Raw genomic sequence first — 23321 nt, forward strand, 5'->3', positions numbered from 1 at the left:
GTTAAGAATGGGATGGCACTTCAAGTTCATATGTGAGTCGAGGCAGGTGGCCAAATACTTTTGGCAATATAGTATATAGTATATACATTATAGTGTCTTCAAAGTGTGCATTTTATAATATAAAATGGGGACTTTTGTCGAGGCTAGAACCAATTATTCATGTTTACATTGTTTCTTATCTAAAATTTGACCAAAGACTTGGCCATCACTCCAGCAGCACTGAGAGCGGACTCAGCCAAACTGCCTATCGGTAGTGTTGCAATTTTCAATTCCAACAAAGTAATTGACTCAGAAATGTAATTAAAAAAAACCCAATATACAACACCTAAGAAGAAGTTATCATAGTCAGCTCTTTTTTAGATGTTCAAATAAAAAACATATTTAATTATTAAAAAACAATTACTCAGCCTTCCCGGTAAGGTCTATTCAGGTGTACTGGAGAGGAGGCTACGCCGGATAGTCGAACCTCGGATTCAGGAGGAACAGTGTGGTTTTCGTCCTGGTCGTGGAACTGTGGACCAGCTCTATACTCTCGGCAGGGTCCTTGAGGGTGCATGGGAGTTTGCCCAACCAGTCTACATGTGCTTTGTGGACTTGGAGAAGGCGTTTGACCGTGTACCCCGGGAAGTCCTGTGGGGAGTGCTCAGAGAGTATGGGGTAACGGACTGTCTTATTGTGGCAGTTCGCTCCCTGTATAATCAGTGTCAGAGCTTGGTCCGCATTGCCGGCAGTAAGTCGGACACGTTTCCAGTGAGGGTTGGACTCCGCCAAGGCTGCCCTTTGTCACCCATTCTGTTCATAACTTTTATGGACAGAATTTCTAGGCGCAGTCAGGGCGTTGAGGGGATCTGGTTTGGTGGCTGCAGGATTAGGTCTCTGCTATTTGCAGATGATGTGGTCCTGATGGCTTCCTCCGGCCAAGATCTTCAGTTCTCACTGGATCGGTTCGCAGCCGAGTGTGAAGCGACTGGGATGGGAATCAGCACCTCCAAGTCCGAGTCCATGGTTCTCTCCCGGAAAAGGGTGGAGTGCCATCTCCGGGTTGGGGAGGAGATCTTGCCCCAAGTGTAGGAGTTCAAGTACCTCGGAGTCTTGTTCACGAGTGGGGGAAGAGTGGATTGTGAGATCGACAGGCGGATCGGTGCGGCGTCTTCAGTAATGCGGACGCTGTATCGATCCGTTGTGGTGAAGAAGGAGCTGAGCCGGAAGGCAAAGCTCTCGATTTACCGGTCGATCTACGTTCCCATCCTCACCTATGGTCATGAGCTTTGGGTCATGACCGAAAGGACAAGATCACGGGTACAAGCGGCCGAAATGAGTTTCCTCCGCCGAGTGGCGGGGCTCTCCCTTAGAGATAGGGTGAGAAGCTCTGTCATTCGGGGGAGCTCAAAGTAAAGCCGCTGCTCCTCCACATCGAGAGGAGCCAGATGAGGTGGTTCGGGCATCTGGTCAGGATGCCACCCGAACGCCTCCCTAGGAAGGTGTTTCGGGCACGTCCAACCGGTAGGAGGCCACGGGGAAGACCCAGGACACGCTGGGAAGACTATCTCTCCCGGCTGGCCTGGGAACGCCTCGGGATCCCCCGGGAGGAGCTGGACGAAGTGGCTGGGGAGAGGGAAGTTTGGGCTTCCCTGCTTAAGCTGCTGCCCCCGCGACCCGACCTCGGATAAGCGGAAGAAGATGGATGGATGGATGGAAAAACAATTACAATTTATTACCGCACTTAAAAATAGGGAACATTTATACCGTTGATTCCCGGGTACCGGTTTAAATGTGAAAGGTAGCCAACCCTAAAATCAGCACACCTAAGGTGCACTTTTATGTGCTTTCTGCTAGACATGCTTTCTAGAGTTATGGGAAGAACACAATACACTTGTCACTTATCCCTTCTCTTTGCCTTACAGGAGAATCAGGAGCTCAGACAAGGCATAATGTGTCGCATTGTATTCCATGCTAATGTTCTGTCAGTGTGATTTCAATCAATCAATCAAAGTTGACTTATATAGCCCTAAATCACAAGTGTCTCAAAGGGCTGCACAAGCCACAACGACAACGATTTAAAACGGCTATTTTTTTAATTCGTATTCCAGTACATTGTCTCTTTAAAATGGAGAAGAAAGTCGACTTTCTCAGGCCTTAGAATGCTTGACCTGAAGCAGCCAGGTATATTTCTGATAGGTGACCCTGAGGGTAAACACTGTCGTATGCCATTACAGAAAAAGCTACCGGAGTTAATTTGATGTAGAGACCTTCCTCTGCAGATTTTTAACAACGTAGCCTCGCTAAGAAAGCAAATATTTTTTGGCTCTGATGCGGCGTTTCCAACAAGGTCATTTTCACGGGTCGCGAGCTCGCTAATGACCACAAATCTGTTCATCATCCAGGATCAAACCTGCAACCTTTCAATAAGGGGGGAAGGTCTCCCTAATAACTTCAGTTCTGTTCCTGTTCCAGAGTCATTTGCATTGCTTCTGTCCAGGGACGGGGGAATAATTGTGTGTTTGTGATGGCGTGCTTAGTCCCGCTGACATTGACGCAACTTTAGTTGTGAAGATGAGCAGTCTGATACTGAATGACCTCTTGACATTGTGTTGTTTTGAACAAAATGTTTGCCAAGACAAGATCTGCATTAGGCCATCTCACTTATCCGGGTCAGGGTCAAGGGGCAGCAGTGTTAAAGCCAGTCCAAAGGATGCCAAGACCTCTCTAACTGTAGCCACTTCCCAAAGGTATCCTGAAACCAGCTAATAGACACAGTCAATTTCCAGCAAGTCTTAGTTAAACCCCAAACACTCCCCCTTAATTATCGAGAGTTAGCCGCAGGTGATAGTTGACCGAGCATCCTCACCCGATCTCTAAGGACGACCCCAGAAGCCATGTTAGAAAGCCATGCCAGTGTTAAAGCCAGTCCAAAGGATGCCAAGACCTCTCTAACTGTGGCCACTTCCCAAAGGTATCCTGAAACCAGCTAATAGACACAGTCCATTTCCAGCAAGTCTTAGTTAAACCCCAAACACTCCCCCTTAATTATCGAGAGTTAGCCGCAGGTGATAGCTGACCGAGCATCCTCACCCGATCTCTAAGGACGACCCCAGAAGCCATGTTAGATAGCCATGCCAGTGTTAAAGCCAGTCCAAAGGATGCCAAGACCTCTCTAACTGTGGCCACTTCCCAAAGGTATCCTGAAACCAGCTAATAGACACAGTCCATTTCCAGCAAGTCTTAGTTAAACCCCAAACACTCCCCCTTAATTATCGAGAGTTAGCCGCAGGTGATAGCTGACCGAGCATCCTCACCCGATCTCTAAGGACGACCCCAGAAGCCATGTTAGATAGCCATGCCAGTGTTAAAGCCAGTCCAAAGGATGCCAAGACCTCTCTAACTGTAGCCACTTCCCAAAGGTATCCTGAAACCAGCTAATAGACACAGTCCATTTCCAGCAAGTCTTAGTTAAACCCCAAATACTCCCACTTAATTATTGAGAAGTTAGCCGCAGGTGATCGTTGACCGAGCATCCTCACCCGATCTCTAAGGACGACCCCAGAAGCCATGCAGAGGCAATTCATTTCTGCCGCTTGTGTCCACAGCCTTGTTTTTTTGGTCTCGGCCCAAAGTAGATGTGTGGTACAAGTAACTGTTAAGGTCATGGGGGAGCAGTTTAATCTAGTCTAGGGTGCCAAGACCTGACCATCCCAATCCACTTCCTCAAGGCAATCCGAGGCCAGCTGAGAGACTTGGTCTCTCCCACAAGTCGAAGTACTACCCGGGCAATCGTCTCCCAATTGGAAGAACAACCTGAAACTGCTCAGTGGCCTAGTGGTTAGAGTGTCCGCCCTGAGATCGGTAGGTTGTGAGTTCAAACCCCGGCCGAGTCATACCAAAGACTATAAAAATGGGACCCATTACCTCCCTGCTTGGCACTCAGCATCAAGGGTTGGAATTGGGGGTTAAATCACCAAAATGATTCCCGGGCGCGGCCACCGCTGCTGCCCACTGCTCCCCTCACCTCCCAGGGGGTGATCAAGGGTGATGGGTCAAATGCAGAGAATAATCTCGCCACACCTAGTGTGTGTGTGACAATCATTGGTACTTTAACTTTAACTTTAACTTTAAAAAGGTTACCAAGAGTCATCCACAGATGACAGATTGTCAAGCTCAACACCCTATCTGTAAGGCGACCAAAGAAACCATACTGAGATAATTCAATTCTGCCGCTTGTATCCATGACCTTGTCCTTTCGGTCCCAGCCCAGAGTGACAGCAATATGGGTGGGTAAGTCGAAGCAACGGACAGGGTCATGGGAGAGCAGCGTAATCCAGTCTAGGGTGCCAAGACCTGACTGTCCCGAACAACCTCCCCAAAGCATTCTCAGGGTACCTATACCCATTCCCATTCCAAAGCCACAAGTACTACCCAGGCAGTCTCCTCCGGATTGGAAGGAAAACCTAGAAAACCTTACCAGAGAGGTTAGCAGGAGTCATCTACAGATGATAGATGATCTCTAAAGACAACCCCGGGAAAAGTTAAAGTTAAAGTACCAATGATTGTCACACACACACTAGGTGTGGTGAAATTTGTCCTCTGCATTCGACCCATCCCCTTGTTCACCCCCTGGGAGGTGAGGGGAGCTGTGGGCAGCAGCAGTGGGCAGCAGCAGTGGCCGCGCCCAGGAATCATTTTTGGTGATTTAACCCCCAATTCCAACCCTTGGTGCTGAGAGCCAAGCAGGGAGGTAATGGCTCCCATTTTTATAGTCTTTGGTATGACTCGGCCGGGGTTTGAACTCACAACATACCGATCTCAGGGCGGACACTCTAACCACTAGGCCATTGAGTAGGTTTTTAGGTTTTCGTGGCAATTGCGGCCTGCCCAAACCCCAAGACGAAAAAAGGGGTGAGGCAGTTTTTGGGTCTGGCAGGTCACTACCGGAGGTTTATCCCGCGGTCTGCGGACCTGACCAGCCCACTAACTGACCTCACTCGAAAGGTTGCTCCAGATCTGGTCCAGTGGACGGAGCATTGCCAGCATGCGTTAGAGAGGGTTAAGAAGGCCCTCTGCGAGGAGCCGGTCCTGCACATGCCTGATTTTTCTCTAGTTTTCTTTAGTTACCATGCAGAGGCAATTAATTTCTGCTGCTTATATCCACAAACTTGTCTTTTTGGTCCCAACACAAAGTTCCATACAATAAGTGGAGAAGGTACTGTAACCGCATTACTGCAAATGATGCGCCGGTCTACCTGGTCTTACTAGAATTGGTCACACGGGCCTAGAGCTCAGCGTCTTAAATCGGTCGTGCTACTGCGACTCCTGTTTGATAGTCTGCAACGAGGTCCTCTGAGGAACAGAAGAGAGTAAAGTTTTAAATCAAAGACTTTACTCCGAAACATATAATTTTAGGAAGTGTGGCGTTTTATTCACTCTGGCTGTAAATCTGTCAGAGGCAGTAAGACAAGGAGCCTTACTAGCTGCTAGTAAATCATTACAGAGTGTTGCAGCAGCATTTCTCCTTCCTACAAGCGTGACCGGGCTCTCCATCTTGGCCCTCACGCGTCACCACGTCACCCTGTTCCCGCTCCATTCCTCATCTCCGCTTGCACAATTAACCCTTCGACCCGACTCGGACTGTTTTCTGTCAGCCATCTAGTTACTTTCCTCGCGACTTTGCACATTCTCCTGTTTGCAACTGACTTCATCCATCCTAATCGTGTCATAACTCTTTCAATCTCCGTCCAGACACCTGTGCCTCTCAACTACATCGCTGCCTCACATTCATAACCTCTCACACAATCAATCTTCTTTGTTCCCTGGTTACATTTTTGTATTTTTTTCATTGTGCTTCAAACCCTCTTAAATCCTCTTCTCAATCACCCTCGCGGCTTTCTTGCTCTCGAAGAAACACGTCGTATTCTACCTTCATCACGTCTCCACACCCACCACGTATGGATGGAGAAGATGAGAGCGGCGCTACCTTGGTGGCGACGGTGCGTCCGAACAGTATGGCGTAGCAGAGAAGAAGAAGTTATTGGGGATAAGAAGATTCTGGGGAAGTTATGTGATAAACACGAGGGAAATGTTAGAATAATTATGTATATATTATCATCATAACTTTATGCTTAAGGGCTGTTGCTATAAAGTATGCAGACAAAGCAAAGACTGGGCAATAGCACCAGTACTCGGCCTGCTGACTGCCAAGGCCGAACATTGGGTACCGGGACGCAGACAAAGCAGAGACTGGGCAATAGCACCAAGTGTCAACATATTTGCATTATTGTATAATCATATATTGTGTCTAACTGGAGTTGTCGAGATTACCCCCTTCCCTCAGCGACAATGATGTAATAGGGACATTCCTAATAAACAGAGGATTTTTAGAACGTAGTTTGGATTTGTAACTAGAATACAGCCCAAAACACCTGTCTCCTTGAACTAAATAGAACTCTGTCTCTGCATGATTCCTTGCTTCTTTCTGATTATTAGATTGTGCTGCAAACCCTCTTAAATCCTCTTCTCAAACACCCTCGCGGCTTTCTTGCTCTCAAAGAAACACGTCGTATTCTACCTTCATCACGTCTCCACACCCACCACATATGGATGGAGAAGACGAGAGCGGCGTTACCTTGGTGGCGACGGTGCGTCCGAACAGTATGGCGTAGCAGAGAAGAAGAAGTTATTGGGGATAAGAAGATTCTGGGGAAGTTATGTGATAAACACGAGGGAAATGTTAGAATAATTATGTATATTTTATCATCATAACTTTATGCTTAAGGGCTGTTGCTATAAAGTATTGTCAATTATGCTGAAGTGGTATTTTTGTATTTGTGCAGAGCTAGCAATCCAAAATATTGCCAGCCTCTTTATCAGTGTAGTGTCCAGACTCGGCCTGCTGACTGCCAAGGCCGAACTTTGGGTACAGGGATGCAGACAAAGCAGAGACTGGGCGATAGCACCAGTACTCGGCCTGCTGACTGCCAAGGCCGAACTTTGGGTACCGGGGCGCAGACAAAGCAGAGACTGGGCAATAGCACCAAGTGTCAACATATTTGCATTTTTGTATAATCATATATTGTGAGGCAGTGGGCAGTTTGGTTACTGCACGGGCTCTGACGACCCCGCCCTCCATGAGTCACCGCTGCCTTGCGGGCAGGTCTTGGTTGACCAAAGGCTAGGGGATGGACAACCCCGACAGAAAACCCCAGGTTACCCTTGGGCAAGGTGTAGCACCTGGTAGCCTCCCTCCTCAGGGTTACGACGTGTTTACCGCTGCCTTGTGGTTAAGGTCTTGGTTGACCAAAGGCTAGGGGATGGACAACCCCGACAGAAAACCCCAGGTCACCCTTGGGCAAGGTGTAGCACCTGGTAGCCTCCCTCCTCAGGGTTACGACGTGTTTACCACTGCCTTGTGGTTAAGGTCTTGGTTGACCAAAGGCTAAGGGAGTAAACCCCGAAGACAAATCACGGCTTCTGGGTGAGACTGGACATCCTGGCAGTTTTCAATCATGCTACTGTCACAAGGTCTGTGGTGGACCATGCCAGTCAGAGCATAGCGACATACTCTACACAAGAGCAGAGATAGACAAACCTATCATCTGGTCAGTCGCTGCAACGAGTCGTGGAATCAGTCTGTCTTGGCCTGGCCTTGCCCCTGAGAAACCTCGATTCGCCAAGTATGTGCTGTTAGTCCCGCAAAAGCTAGCAGTACTTGAAACCTCTTGCAAGCAGTTTCATGAAAATGGTCAGGAGAAATAGATTCCATACCGGCTCGGACGTCGCCTGGGTTACCAAGGTTGAAGATCGACACTGCAACCTGGCAGCTGAAGGCAAAAGACCGGGCTGAGTGGAGGACTATGATCCGACCGAAATGAAACAGTCATTGTCGCGCCCAACAGACTGCTATGATGATATTGTGTCTAACTGGAGTTGTCGAGATTACCCCCTTCCCTCAGCGACAATGATGTAATAGGGACATTCCTAATAAATAGAGGATTTTTAGAACGTAGTTTGGATTTGTAACTAGAATACAGCCCAAAACACCTGTCTCTTCAAACTAAATTGAACGCTGTCTCTGCATGATTCCTTGCTTCTTTCTGATTATTAGATTGCGCTGCAAACCCTCTTAAATCCTCTTCTCAATCACCCTCGCGGCTTTCTTGCTCTCAAAGAAACACGTCGTATTCTACCTTCATCACGTCTCCACACCCACCACATATGGATGGAGAAGACAAGAGCGGCGTTACCTTGGTGGCGACGGTGCGTCCGAACAGTATGGCGTAGCAGAGAAGAAGAAGTTATTGGGGATAAGAAGATTCTGGGGAAGTTATGTGATAAACACGAGGGAAATGTTAGAATAATAATGTATATATTATTATCATAACTTTATGCTTAAGGGCTGTTGCTATAAAGTATGCAGACAAAGCAGAGACTGGGCGATAGCACCAGTACTTGGCTTGCTGACTGCCAGAGGCCGAACATTGGGTACTGGGATGCAGACAAAGCAGAGACTGGGCGATAGCACGAAGTGTCAACATATTTGCATTTTTGTATAATCATATATTGTGTCTAACTGGAGTTGTCGAGATTACCCCCTTCCCTCAGCGACAATGATGTAATAGGGACATTCCTAATAAATAGAGGATTTTTAGAACGTAGTTTGGATTTGTAACTAGAATACAGCCCAAAACACCTGTCTCCTCAAACTAAATTGAACTCTGTCTCTGCATGATTCCTTGCTTCTTTCTGATTATTAGATTGTGCTGCAAACCCTCTTAAATCCTCTTCTCAATCACCCTCGCGGCTTTCTTGCTCTCGAAGAAACATGTCGTATTCTACCTTCATCACATCTCCACACCCACCACATATGGATAGAGAAGATGAGAGCGGCGCTACCTTGGTGGCGACGGTGCGTCCAAACAGTATGGCGTAGCAGAGAAGAATAAGTTATTGGGGATAAGAAGATTCTGGGGAAGTTATGTGATAAACACGAGGGAAATATTAGAATAATTATGTATATTTTATCATCATAACTTTATGCTTAAGGGCTGTTGCTATAAAGTATTGTCAATTATGCTGAAGTGGTAATTTTGTATTTGTGCAGAGCTAGCAATCCAAAATATTGCCAGCCTCTTTATCAGTGTTGTGTCCAGACTCGGCCTGCTGACTGCCAAGGCCGAACTTTGGGTACCGGGACGCAGACAAAGCAGAGACTGGGCAAAAGCACCAGTACTCGGCCTGCTGACTGCCAGAGGCCGAACATTGGGTACTGTGACGCAGACAAAGCAGAGACTGGGCAATAGCACCAAGTGTCAACATATTTGCATTTTTGTATAATCATATATTGTGAGGCAGTGGGCAGTTTGGTTACTGCACGGGCTCTGACGACCCCGCCCTCCATGAGTCACCGCTGCCTTGCGGGCAGGTCTTGGTTGACCAAAGGCTAGGGGATGGACAACCCCGACAGAAAACCCCAGGTCACCCTTGGGCAAGGTGTAGCACCTGGTAGCCTCCCTCCTCAGGGTTACGACGTGTTTACCGCTGCCTTGTGGTTAAGGTCTAAGTTGACCAAAGGCTAGGGGATGGACAACCCCGACAGAAAACCCCAGGTCACCCTTGGGCAAGGTGTAGCACCTGGTAGCCTCCCTCCTCAGGGTTACGACGTGTTTACCACTGCCTTGTGGTTAAGGTCTTGGTTGACCAAAGGCTAAGGGAGTAAACCCCCGAAGACAAATCACGGCTTCTGGGTGAGGCTGGACATCCTGGAAGTTTCAATCATGCTACTGTCACAAGGTCTGTGGTGGACCATGCCAGTCAGAGCATAGCGACATACTCTACACAAGAGCAGAGATAGACAAACCTATCATCTGGTCAGTCGCTGCAACGAGTCGTGGAATCAGTCTGTCTTGGCCTGGCCTTGCCCCTGAGAAACCTCTATTCGCCAAGTATGTGCTGTTAGTCCCGCAAAAGCTAGCAGTACTTGAAACCTCTTGCAAGCAGTTTCATGAAAATGGTCAGGAGAAATAGATTCCATACCGGCTCGGACGTCGCCCGGGTTACCAAGGTTGAAGATCGACACTGCAACCTGGCAGCTGAAGGCAAAAGACCGGGCTGAGTGGAGGACTATGATCCGACCGAAATGAAACAGTCATTGTCGCGCCCGACAGACTGCTATGATGATATTGTGTCTAACTGGAGTTGTCGAGATTACCCCCTTCCCTCAGCGACAATGATGTAATAGGGACATTCCTAATAAATAGAGGATTTTTAGAACGTAGTTTGGATTTGTAACTAGAATACAGCCCAAAACACCTGTCTCCTCAAACTAAATTGAACTCTGTCTCTGCATGATTCCTTGCTTCTTTCTGATTATTAGATTGTGCTGCAAACCCTCTTAAATCTTCTTCTCAAACACCCTCGCGGATTTCTTGCTCTCAAAGAAACACGTCGTATTCTACCTTCATCACGTCTCCACACCCACCACATATGGATGGAGAAGACGAGAGCGGCGTTACCTTGGTGGCGACGGTGCGTCCGAACAGTATGGCGTAGCAGAGAAGAAGAAGTTATTGGGGATAAGAAGATTCTGGGGAAGTTATGTGATAAACACGAGGGAAATGTTATAATAATTATGTATATTTTATCATCATAACTTTATGCTTAAGGGCTGTTGCTATAACGTATTGTCAATTATGCTGAAGTGATATTTTTGTATTTGTGCAGAGCTAGCAATCCAAAATATTGCCAGCCTCTTTATCAGTGTTGTGTCTAGACTCGGCCTGCTGACTGCCAAGGCCGAACTTTGGGTACCGGGATGCAGACAAAGCAGAGACTGGGCGATAGCACCAGTACTCGGCCTGCTGACTGCCAAGGCCGAACATTGGGTACCGGGACGCAGACAAAGCAGAGACTGGGCAATAGCACCAAGTGTCAACATATTTGCATTTTTGTATAATCATATATTGTGAGGCAGTGGGCAGTTTGGTTACTGCACGGGCTCTGACGACCCCGCCCTCCATGAGTCACCGCTGCCTTGCAGGCAGGTCTTGGTTGACCAAAGGCTAGGGGATGGACAACCCCGACAGAAAACCCCAGGTCACCCTTGGGCAAGGTGTAGCACCTGGTAGCCTCCCTCCTCAGGGTTACGACGTGTTTACCGCTGCCTTGTGGTTAAGGTCTAAGTTGACCAAAGGCTAGGGGATGGACAACCCCGACAGAAAACCCCAGGTCACCCTTGGGCAAGGTGTAGCACCTGGTAGCCTCCCTCCTCAGGGTTACGACGTGTTTACCACTGCCTTGTGGTTAAGGTCTTGGTTGACCAAAGGCTAAGGGAGTAAACCCCGAAGACAAATCACGGCTTCTGGGTGAGACTGGACATCCTGGCAGTTTTCAATCATGCTACTGTCACAAGGTCTGTGGTGGACCATGCCAGTCAGAGCATAGCGACATACTCTACACAAGAGCAGAGATAGACAAACCTATCATCTGGTCAGTCGCTGCAACGAGTCGTGGAATCAGTCTGTCTTGGCCTGGCCTTGCCCCTGAGAAACCTCTATTCGCCAAGTATGTGCTGTTAGTCCCGCAAAAGCTAGCAGTACTTGAAACCTCTTGCAAGCAGTTTCATGAAAATGGTCAGGAGAAATAGATGCCATACCGGCTCGGACGTCGCCCGGGTTACCAAGGTTGAAGATCGACACTGCAACCTGGCAGCTGAAGGCAAAAGACCGGGCTGAGTGGAGGACTATGATCCGACCGAAATGAAACAGTCATTGTCGCACCCGACAGACTGCTATGATGATATTGTGTCTAACTGGAGTTGTCGAGATTACCCCCTTCCCTCAGCGACAATGATGTAATAGGGACATTCCTAATAAATAGAGGATTTTTAGAACCTAGTTTGGATTTGTAACTAGAATACAGCCCAAAACACCTGTCTCCTCAAACTAAATTGAACTCTGTCTCTGCATGATTCCTTGCTTCTTTCTGATTATTAGATTGCGCTGCAAATCCTCTTAAATCCTCTTCTCAAACACCCTCGCGGCTTTCTTGCTCTCAAAGAAACACGTCGTATTCTACCTTCATCACGTCTCCACACCCACCACGTATGGATGGAGAAGACGAGAGCGGCGTTACCTTGGTGGCGACGGTGCGTCCGAACAGTATGGCGTAGCAGAGAAGAAGAAGTTATTGGGGATAAGAAGATTCTGGGGAAGTTATGTGATAAACACGAGGGAAATGTTAGAATAATAATGTATATATTATTATCATAACTTTATGCTTAAGGGCTGTTGCTATAAAGTATGCAGACAAAGCAGAGACTGGGCGATAGCACCAGTACTCGGCCTGCTGACTGCCAGAGGCCGAACATTGGGTACTGGGATGCAGACAAAGCAGAGACTGGGCGATAGCACCAAGTGTCAACATATTTGCATTTTTGTATAATCATATATTGTGTCTAACTGGAGTTGTCGAGATTACCCCCTTCCCTCAGCGACAATGATATAATAGGGACATTCCTAATAAATAGAGGATTTTTAGAACGTAGTTTGGATTTGTAACTAGAATACAGCCCATAACACCTGTCTCCATCCATCCATCCATCCATCTTCTTCCGCTTATCCGAGGTCGTGTCGCGGGGGCAGCAGCTTAAGCAGGGAAGCCCAGACTTCCCTCTCCCCAGCCACTTCGTCCAGCTCCTCCCGGGGGATCCCGAGGCGTTCCCAGGCCAGCCGGGAGAGATAGTCTTCCCAGCGTGTCCTGGGTCTTCCCCGTGGCCTCCTACCGGTCGGACGTGCCCGAAACACCTTCCTAGGGAGGCGTTCGGGTGGCATCCTGACCAGATGCCCGAACCACCTCATCTGGCGCCTCTCGATGTGGAGGAGCAGCGGCTTTACTTTGAGCTCCCCCCGAATGACAGAGCTTCTCACCCTATCTCTAAGGGAGAGCCCCGCCACTCGGCGGAGGAAACTCATTTCGGCCGCTTGTACCCGTGATCTTGTCCTTTCGGTCATGACCCAAAGCTCATGACCATAGGTGAGGATGGGAACGTAGATCGACCGGTAAATCGAGAGCTTTGCCTTCCGGCTCAGCTCCTTCTTCACCACAACGGATCGATACAGCGTCCGCATTACTGAAGATGCCACACCGATCCGCCTGTCGATCTCACGATCCACTCTTCCCCCACTCGTGAACAAGACTCCGAGGTACTTGAACTCCTCCACTTGGGGCAAGATCTCCTCCCCAACCCAGAGATGGCACTCCACCCTTTTCCGGGAGAGAACCATGGACTCGGACTTGGAGGTGCTGATTCCCATCCCAGTCGCTTCACACTCGGCTGCGAACTGATCCAGCGAGAGCTGAAGATCTTGGCCAGAGGAAGCCATCAGGACCACATCATCTGCAAATAGCAGAGACCTAATCCTGCAGCCACCAAACCAGATCCCCTCAACGCCCTGACTGCGTCTAGAAATTCTGTCCATAAAGGTTATGAACAGAATCGGTGACAAAGGGCAGCCTTGGCGGAGTCCAACCCTCACTGGAAACGTGTCCGACTTACTGCCGGCAATGCGGACCAAGCTCTGGCACTGATTATACAGGGAGCGAACTGCCACAATAAGACAGTCCGTTACCCCATACTCTCTGAGCACTCCCGACAGGACTTCCCGGGGTACACGGTCGAATGCCTTGTCTCTGCATGATTCCTTGCTTCATTCTGATTATTAGATTGTGCTGCAAACCCTCTTAAATCCTCTTCTCAAACACCCTCGCGGCTTTCTTGCTCTCAAAGAAACACGTCGTATTCTACCTTCATCACGTCTCCACACCCACCACATATGGATGGAGAAGACAAGAGCGGCGTTACCTTGGTGGCGACGGTGCGTCCGAACAGTATGGCGTAGCAGAGGTTGAGGGCGGAGGAATAGGAGAAGATGCGCATCCTGTTCCTCCCATGGGGGGTCATGCCGAAGGGGCTGTTCCACTCGTATAGGGTGAGGAAGAGGGCGGTGAGGTGCAGCGTGACAAAAATGCCCACCCACATGGACCAGTGCAGGGGCCACATGAAGGCTCCGATCGGGGCGGCGGTGTCCTGACTGCGGACCTGCAAAAAAAATACAACAACTGAGATATTGACCGTCGTTGTCTAGAATTAATGTCATACAAATATTGTGATGTGTATTTCCGGTCTTGTCACCCCCTCCCGGGCAGAAGGGCGACAGGACAGTGCGGCTGGATCAAAAGAGAACAACTTTTTTGCTGAACAAAAAGTTGCTTTATTAAGCCTGCTCAGTGGCCTTGTGGTTAAAGTGTCCGACCTGAGATTGGTAGGTCGTGAGTTCAAACCCAGGCCGAGTCATACCAAAGACTATAAAAATGGGAGCCATTACCACGGGAGGTGGGGGCGTGGTCGGGAGTGGGGCGGGGGCGTGGTTGGGGGCGTGGTTAAGATATATATATATATAAGAAATACTTGACTTTCAGTGAATTCTAGCTATATATATATATATATATATATATATATATATATATATATATATATATATATATATATATATATATATATATATATATATATATATATATATGTATGTGTGGGGAAAAAAAATCACAAGACTATTTCATCTCTACAGGCCTGTTTCATGAGGGGGGGTACCCTCAATCATCAGGAGATTTTAATGGGAGCATTCGCATACCATGGTTTATATAGGGCACAGAGTGGGTGGGTACAGGCTGGCCTAGGGGCGTGGTGATTGGCTCATGTGTTACCTAGGAGGTGTTTCCGTCTATGGCGGCATGTCGTTACAATTTCGCTGCGCTTGTTGAGGGATGACAGGTCTGGACGGTAAATAATAAACAGTTTCTCTTTCAAGCAAAGGTTGCATCTTTTATTACCACTATTGTAAGGTGTGCTGGATGCAAGAATTTGCCATGTTATTGAATATTCAACATTATTGTCTTTGAGGTCCCAAATGTGTTTGCTGAGTTCTGTGGTATTTCGCAGGTTTTTGTTCCTGAAAGAAGCCTTGTGATTGTTCCATCTGGTTTTGAATTCACCCTCGGTTAATCCTACATATGTGTCGGATGTGTTAATGTCCTTGCGTATTACCTTAGATTGGTAGACAACTGATGTTTGTAAGCACCCCCCGTTGAGGGGGCAATCAGGTTTCTTTCGACAGTTACATGCTTTGTTGGTTTTGGAGTCGCTCTGACTGGGGGTCGACGGCTCATTTGCAATTGTTTTGTTGTGGTTTGAGATGATTTGTCGTATATTGTTCATGCAGCTGTAGCTCAATTTAATGTTGTTCTTGTTGAATACTTTTCTTAGGGTGTTGTCTTTGGGAAAGTGTTTGTCAATCAGATTGAGGAATTTGTGTCCAATGTTCGTTGAGACGTTTTTGCTGTATGGGGGGTTGTACCAGATGATGTCGTTTCGTTTTCTGTTCTTTTTTGGCTGGTTTCCTGGCGTGGGTTCATAGGTGAGGGTGAAATTGTATCCGCTTTCATCAAGGGCTTTTTGGTACGGGGGGGTTGCTTGGTCAAATTCAGCTTTGCTAGATGACAGCATCGATAGCCTTTTATTGATTCCGGTAGGTATTCTTTTCGTGGTGGTGGGTGGGTGGTTGTCACCACGCCCCTAGGCCAGCCTGTACCCACCCACTCTGTGCCCTATATAAACCATGGTATGCGAATGCTCCCATTAAAATCTCCTGATGATTGAGGGTACCCCCCCTCATGAAACAGGCCTGTAGAGATGAAATAGTCTTGTGATTTTTTTTCCCACACATACATATATTGCGCTCTACTACGGTATCGAGCACTATTTTTTGGATAACCTTATTAAGACATATATATATATATATATATATATATATATATATATATATATATATATATATATATATATATATATATATATATATATATATATATATAAATAAAGTAAATACTTGAATTTCAGTGTTCATTTACAAACTACAACTCACAAACACTTTAGTTGCAATATTTTGAAATGGCCATATTCTGCATCGTTCACTGACAAATAGAAAATACACCTAAATTAGAGGTGTCATGGTCGGAATCGTAATGTAATGACGCTAGCATGGTTAGCTTTAGCTAATATGCTAGCACGTTCACGAGTGTCTGAGTCTAGTATTATTAACTTATGACGGCATTCTTTTTGTATTGTTGAGTTTCACAAATCCCTCAGTTAAATTCACCAAGACTTCACCGTGGACTTATTGAGTCTGTTTAGTTGATTGGAGAGCCAGCTACTTCTATTTTGTTTGATCAGCCGTTTTACTGCCGTGTTACAGGCACCGTTTGGCGTACTTGCCAACCCTCCCGGATTTTCCGGGAGACTCCCGAAATTCAGCGCCTCTCCCGAAAACCTCCCGGGGCAAATTTTCTCCCGAAAAACTCCCGAAATTCAGGCGGACCTGAGTGACGTGTTGACAACACACAACAACAGTGTCTACCGTAAAGCAGTTTGTCTGCCGTAAACAGCAATGTTGTGACACTTTTAAACAGGACAATACTGCCATCTACTGTACATGCATATGTGACCCACCCATAATGTGTCACATTTTTGTGTTGATTTATTTATTTTTTTTGTGGTTTGAATTCGTTTTTGGAGCTGTCATTACACATTTATCAATATTCACATTGGTCAGTAGGGGGCAGTAGGGCATTTCTTCCCAATTGAATGCTATCACCTGCAGACCGGAAGTGTCTTGTCATTCTGATGAGCGCGACCAGTCTGTGAACAATTGAAACGTCCTGTATTGGCCAGTATTGGATGGTTTGACAGGATGATGGGCCAGTGTTGGACGGTCTGACAGAATGATGGGCCAGTGTTGGACGGTCTGACAGGATGATGGGCCAGTGTTGGACGGTCTGACAGGATGATGGGCCAGTGTTGTATGGTCTGACAGGATGATGGGCCAGTGTTGGAAGGTCTGACAGGATGATGGGCCAGTATTGGACGGTCTGACAGGATGATGGGCCAGTGTTGGACGGTCTGACAGGATGATGGGCCAGTGTTGGGCGGTCTGACAGGATGATGGGCCAGTGTTGTATGGTCTGACAGGATGATGGGCTAGTGTTGGAAGGTCTGACAGGATGATGGGCTAGTGTTGGATGGTCTGACAGGATGATGGGCCAGTGTTGTATGGTCTGACAGGATGATGGGCTAGTGTTGGATGGTCTGACAGGATGATGGGCCAGTGTTGTATGGTCTGACAGGATGATGGGCCAGTGTTGGATGGTCTGACAGGATGATGGGCCAGTGTTGTATGGTCTGACAGGATGATGGGCCAGTGTTGGACGGTCTGACAGGATGATGGGCCAGTGTTGGACGGTCTGACAGGATGATGGGCCAGTGTTGTATGGTCTGACAGGATGATGGGCCAGTGTTGGAAGGTCTGACAGGATGATGGGCCAGTATTGGACGGTCTGACAGGATGATGGGCCAGTGTTGGACGGTCTGACAGGATGATGGGCCAGTGTTGGGCGGTCTGACAGATGATGGGCCAGTGTTGGACGGTCTGACAGGATGATGGGCCAGTGTTGTATGGTCTGACAGGATGATGGGCTAGTGTTGGATGGTCTGACAGGATGATGGGCCAGTGTTGGATGGTCTGACAGGATGATGGGCCAGTGTCGGGCGGTCTGACAGGATGATGGGCCAGTGTTGTATGGTCTGACAGGATGATGGGCTAGTGTTGGAAGGTCTGACAGGATGATGGGCTAGTGTTGGATGGTCTGACAGGATGATGGGCCAGTGTTGTATGGTCTGACAGGATGATGGGCCATTGTCGTATGGTCTGACAGGATGATGGGCCAGTGTTGGATGGTCTGACAGGATGATGGGCCAGTGTTGTATGGTCTGACAGGATGATGGGCCAGTGTTGGATGGTCTGACAGGATGATGGGCCAGTGTTGTATGGTCTGACAGGATGATGGGCTAGTGTTGGATGGTCTGACAGGATGATGGGCCAGTGTTGGATGGTCTGACAGGATGATGGGCCAGTGTTGGGCGGTCTGACAGGATGATGGGCCAGTGTTGTATGGTCTGACAGGATGATGGGCTAGTGTTGGATGGTCTGACAGGATGATGGGCCAGTGTTGGACGGTCTGACAGGATGATGGGCCAGTGTTGGGCGGTCTGACAGATGATGGGCCAGTGTTGGACGGTCTGACAGGATGATGGGCCAGTGTTGTATGGTCTGACAGGATGATGGGCTAGTGTTGGATGGTCTGACAGGATGATGGGCCAGTGTTGTATGGTCTGACAGGATGATGGGCTAGTGTTGGATGGTCTGACAGGATGATGGGCCAGTGTTGGAAGGTCTGACAGGATGATGGGCTAGTGTTGGATGGTCTGACAGGATGATGGGCCAGTGTTGTATGGTCTGACAGGATGATGGGCCAGTGTTGGGCGGTCTGACAGGATGATGGGCCAGTATTGGACGGTCTGACAGGATGATGGGCCAGTGTTGGACGGTCTGACAGGATGATGGGCCAGTGTTGTATGGTCTGACAGGATGATGGGCTAGTGTTGGATGGTCTGACAGGATGATGGGCCAGTGTTGGATGGTCTGACAGGATGATGGGCCAGTGTTGTATGGTCTGACATGATGATGGGCCAGTGTTGTATGGTCTGACAGGATGATGGGCTAGTGTTGTATGGTCTGACAGGATGATGGGCCAGTGTTGGATGGTCTGACAGGATGATGGGCCAGTGTTGGGCGGTCTGACAGGATGATGGGCCAGTGTTGTATGGTCTGACAGGATGATGGGCTAGTGTTGGACGGTCTGACAGGATGATGGGCCAGTGTTGGGCGGTCTGACAGATGATGGGCCAGTGTTGGACGGTCTGACAGGATGATGGGCCAGTGTTGGACGGTCTGACAGGATGATGGGCCAGTGTTGGGCGGTCTGACAGATGATGGGCCAGTGTTGGGCGGTCTGACAGGATGATGGGCTAGTGTTGGATGGTCTGACAGGATGATGGGCCAGTGTTGTATGGTCTGACAGGATGATGGGCCAGTGTTGGAAGGTCTGACAGGATGATGGGCCAGTATTGGACGGTCTGACAGGATGATGGGCCAGTGTGGGACGGTCTGACAGGATGATGGGCCAGTGTTGGGCGGTCTGACAGATGATGGGCCAGTGTTGGACGGTCTGACAGGATGATGGGCCAGTGTTGGACGGTCCGACAGGATGATGGGCCACTGTTGGACGGTCTGACAGGATGATGGGCCAGTGTTGGACGGTCTGACAGTCTGTCAAAACTATTCTGAGTTTGGCCTCTTTTTGTTTTGTTTTGTAACAGTAATACGTCTGTGTGGAGTGGCAGCCCAATGTCAATCAATCAATCAATCAATCTTTATTTATATAGCCCTAAATCACAAGTGTCTCAAAGGGCTGCACAAGCCACAACGACATCCTCGGTACAAAGCCCACATATGTGTGCTTTTTCCTCCTGTATAACAGGTTAGTTTTGGTGAATCAATTCAGTGTATCTTATTGAATGTGAAGCCTTCACCAATACTACAACTTCCTTAGCTAAAATAAAACTCTCGATTTGGTTACAAGATGTTGTTTTGTTTTTTTCCAGAGTCAGCTTTTCCCTGGAATAAAAGAGTATTGTGCAAACATATCATATACACATCATACTTTTACCACCGGCCTGTAAAAACACATTTATACGAGCATTATGGAGGAGCTTGTCGGTAAACACAAGCAGCCATAATTAGATAGTAAAAATCTCCCGTCTACTTTTCTTTTGGCACAATTCATCAGTTGTGTAAATGGTGAGAGAGGCTTTTTTTTTTTTTCTCTCCCTTTTTCAAACAGTGTATCTCCGACTCGGAAACGGTTCCCTACTGTCATATCACATTATGCATTTTTGGTGGTGTCAGCCGCGGAGGGCGATGTTAACAAATCAAAGAATAACTGCTGCAACGTCTCCGGGCTGCGCTCAGACGCCGACTCTCTCTGAAGCCATTATTGTGTCCTAAACTGCTGCTCCTTTTTTTTTTTTTGTTGCATTTCCATAATTAATAGGCTCCGCGAAAAAAAAAGCGAAACTAATTATTCACACACTAATGAACCCCTGTTGCTGGATGAGCGGGGCCAAAGGGTGAAAAAATCAAGCGGTGGCGGAGCGTATCGCTGCGACATGAACGCAGAAGCCGAGTAAGACAGGAGATGCTAAAACAAGAGTGTGCAAAGTGCATAAAAAGTGGATTATATAAGCATACAGGTGACATTTGCAATGATATACATAACCCAAAAGCAGTGAAGTTGTCACGTTGTGTAAATGGTCAATAACAACAAATCCTTTTCAACTTATATTCAATTGAATAGACTGCAAAGACAAGATACTTAACCTTCAAACTGGTAAACTTTGTTATTTTTTGCAAATATTAGCTCATTTGGAATTTGATGCCTGCAACATGTTTAAAAAAAGCTGGCACAAGTGGCAAAAAAGAGTGAGAAAGTGGAGGAATGCTCATCAAAGACTTATTTGGAACATCCCAACAGGTGAACAGGCTAATTGGGAACAGGTGGGTGCCATGATTGGGTATAAAAGCAGCTTCCATGAAATGCTCAGTCATTCACAAACAAGGACGGGGGCGAGGGTCACCACTTTGTCAACAACAAATTGTTTAAGAACAACATTTCTCAAGCAAGGAATTTAGGGATTCCACCATCTACGCTCCGTAATATCATCAAAAGGTTCAGAGAATCTGGAGAAATCACTGCACGTAAGCCATGATATTACGCACCTTGGATCCCTCAGGCGGTACTGCATCAAAAACCGACATCAATGTGTAAAGGATATCACCGCATGGGCTTGGGAACACTTCAGAAAACCACTGTCAGTAACTACAGTTGCTCGCTACATCTGTAAGTGCAAGTTAAAACTCTACTGTGCAAAACAAAAGCCATTTATCAACAACACCCAGAAACGCCGCCGGCTTCGCCGGGCCCGAGCTCATCTAAGATGGACTGATGCAAAGTGGAAAAGTGTTCTGTGGTCTGACGAAAACCACATCTTAAATTGTTTTTGGTAACAATGGACGTCGTGTCCTCCGTACCAAAGAGGAAAAGAACCATCCGGATTGTTCTAGGGTGAAAGTGTAAAAGCCAGCATGTGTGATGGTATGGGGGTGTATTAGTGCCCAAGACATGGGTAACTTACACATCTGTGAAGGCACCATTAATGCCGAAAGGTACATACAGGTTTTGGAGCAACATATGTTGCCATCCAAGCAACGTTATCATGGACGCCCCTGCTTATTTCAGCAAGACAATGCCAAGCCACATTCTGCACGTGTTACAACAGCGTGGCTTCATAGTAAAAGAGTGCGGGTACTAGACCGGCCTGCCTGTAGTCCAGACCTGTCTCCCATTGAAAATGTGCAACGCATTATGAAGCCTAATATACCACAACAGAGTTGAACAACTTAAGCTGTACATCAAGCAAGAATGGGAAATAATTCCACTTCAAAATGTGTCTCCTCAGTTCCCAAACCTTTACTGAGTGTTGTTAAAAGGAAAGGCCATGTGACGCAGTGGTAAAAATGCCCCTGTGACAACTTTTTTGCAATGTGTTGCTGCCATTCAATTCTAAGTTCATGATTATTTGCAAATAAATAAGAAAGTTTCTCAGTGTGAACATGAAATATCTTGTCTTTGCAGTCTATTCAATTGAATATAAGTTGAAAAGGATTTGTTATATAATTTGTTGTATAATCAAAATCAATGTTGTTATGAATTAAGGACCTATTGAAGGCTCCAATTACTTCAGAAATTCTACTTGGAAATATTTTGCGTTGAAAATAACATTTTATAACACTTTTTTAAGTGAGGCCCTTCTGGATGCCTAAGAATTTTGTTTGCTCAAAAAATAATAATGAATCAAAATCAACGTTGGTATAAATTATTTACCTTTTTTAAGGGGAACGGCACATTTTAATTTTTGTTTTGGCCAATAGTTCACTAATATTATAAAAGACATGGCATTTTTAATGCATTCTAAATATTAAAAAATTAAATAAATAAGAGCCAATGGCAGCTCCACTACTTTGCCCATAAAATCCAATAAATAATCTTTCAAAAACCGCCAACAATACTCCATTTACATTTCCTGACTTGAATATTGACCAATTATTAGTGATATTGTTATTATAAGCGCTAACACAGACAAACTGTTTATAGCGGCGACGTAATCACTCCCGTGTGTGCCTATGTTTACATCATGGAGTGGTCTGCTGCTTCCTCGCTTCCCTGCACGTTTATTCTAGATCATAAATAACACATCTCGCCTGGACAGAAGACGGCTGAGTAGGTATTCCGATAAGTTGGTATACTTTGACAACCATTTGTAATGATAATGACTCAAAATCAACGTTGGTATGAATTATTGACCTTTTTTTAAGGGAAACAGCACTTTTTTTTTTTTAATTTTGCCTATCGTTCACTAATATTATGAAAAACATGGCATTTTTAATGCATTCTAAATATTAAATAAACATAAATAAAAGTCTGTTTACAGCAGAGCCAATGGCAGCTCCACTACTTTGCCCATAAAATCCAATAAATAATCTTTCAAAAACCGCCAACTATACTCCATTTACATTTCCTGACTTGAATATTAACAACGTATTAGTGATATTGTTATTATAAGCGCTAACACAGACAAACTGTTTATAGCGGGGACGTAATCACTTCCGTGTGTGCCTATGTTTACATCATGGAGTGGTCTGCTGCTTCCTCGCTTCCCTGCACTTTTATTCTAGATCATAAATAACACATCTCGCCTGGACAGAAGACGTCTGAGTAGGTATTCCGATAAGTTAGTACACTTTGACAATTAATTGTAGTAATAATGAATCAAAATCAACGTTGGTATGAATTATTGAACTTTTTTAAGGGGAACAGCACTTTTTTTATTTTTATTTTGCCAATCGTTCACTAATATTATGAAAGACATGGCATTTTTAATGCATTCTAAATATTAAATAAATGTAAATAAAAGTCTGTTTACAGCAGAGCCAATGGGAGCTCCACTATTTTGCCCATAAAATCCAATAAATAATCTTTCAATAACCGCCAACTATACTCCATTTACATTTCCTGACTTGAATATTAACCAATTATTAGTGATATTGTTATTATAAGCGCTAACACAGACAAACTGTTTATAGCGGCGACGTAATCACTTCCGTGTGTGCCTATGTTTACATCATGGAGTGGTCTGCTGCTTCCTCGCTTCCCTGCACTTTTATTTTAAATCATAAATAACACATCTCGCCTGGACGGAAGAC

General features: G+C 46.5%; 1 protein-coding gene across 1 annotated transcript in view; it reads right to left on the reverse strand.

The window, feature by feature from the left end:
* grin3ba (glutamate receptor, ionotropic, N-methyl-D-aspartate 3Ba) overlaps window positions 1–23321 on the reverse strand; it is a 494405-nt gene that overhangs the window by 161583 nt on the left and 309501 nt on the right. The window contains exon 5 of the mRNA XM_061969217.1: window positions 13850–14086. Coding sequence (XP_061825201.1) covers window positions 13850–14086 — 237 coding nt within the window. The remainder of the gene's footprint in view (window positions 1–13849; window positions 14087–23321) is intronic.

This window comes from Nerophis lumbriciformis, linkage group LG08 (assembly GCF_033978685.3).
Source record: "Nerophis lumbriciformis linkage group LG08, RoL_Nlum_v2.1, whole genome shotgun sequence".
In the NCBI taxonomy this organism is placed as follows: domain Eukaryota; kingdom Metazoa; phylum Chordata; class Actinopteri; order Syngnathiformes; family Syngnathidae; genus Nerophis; species Nerophis lumbriciformis.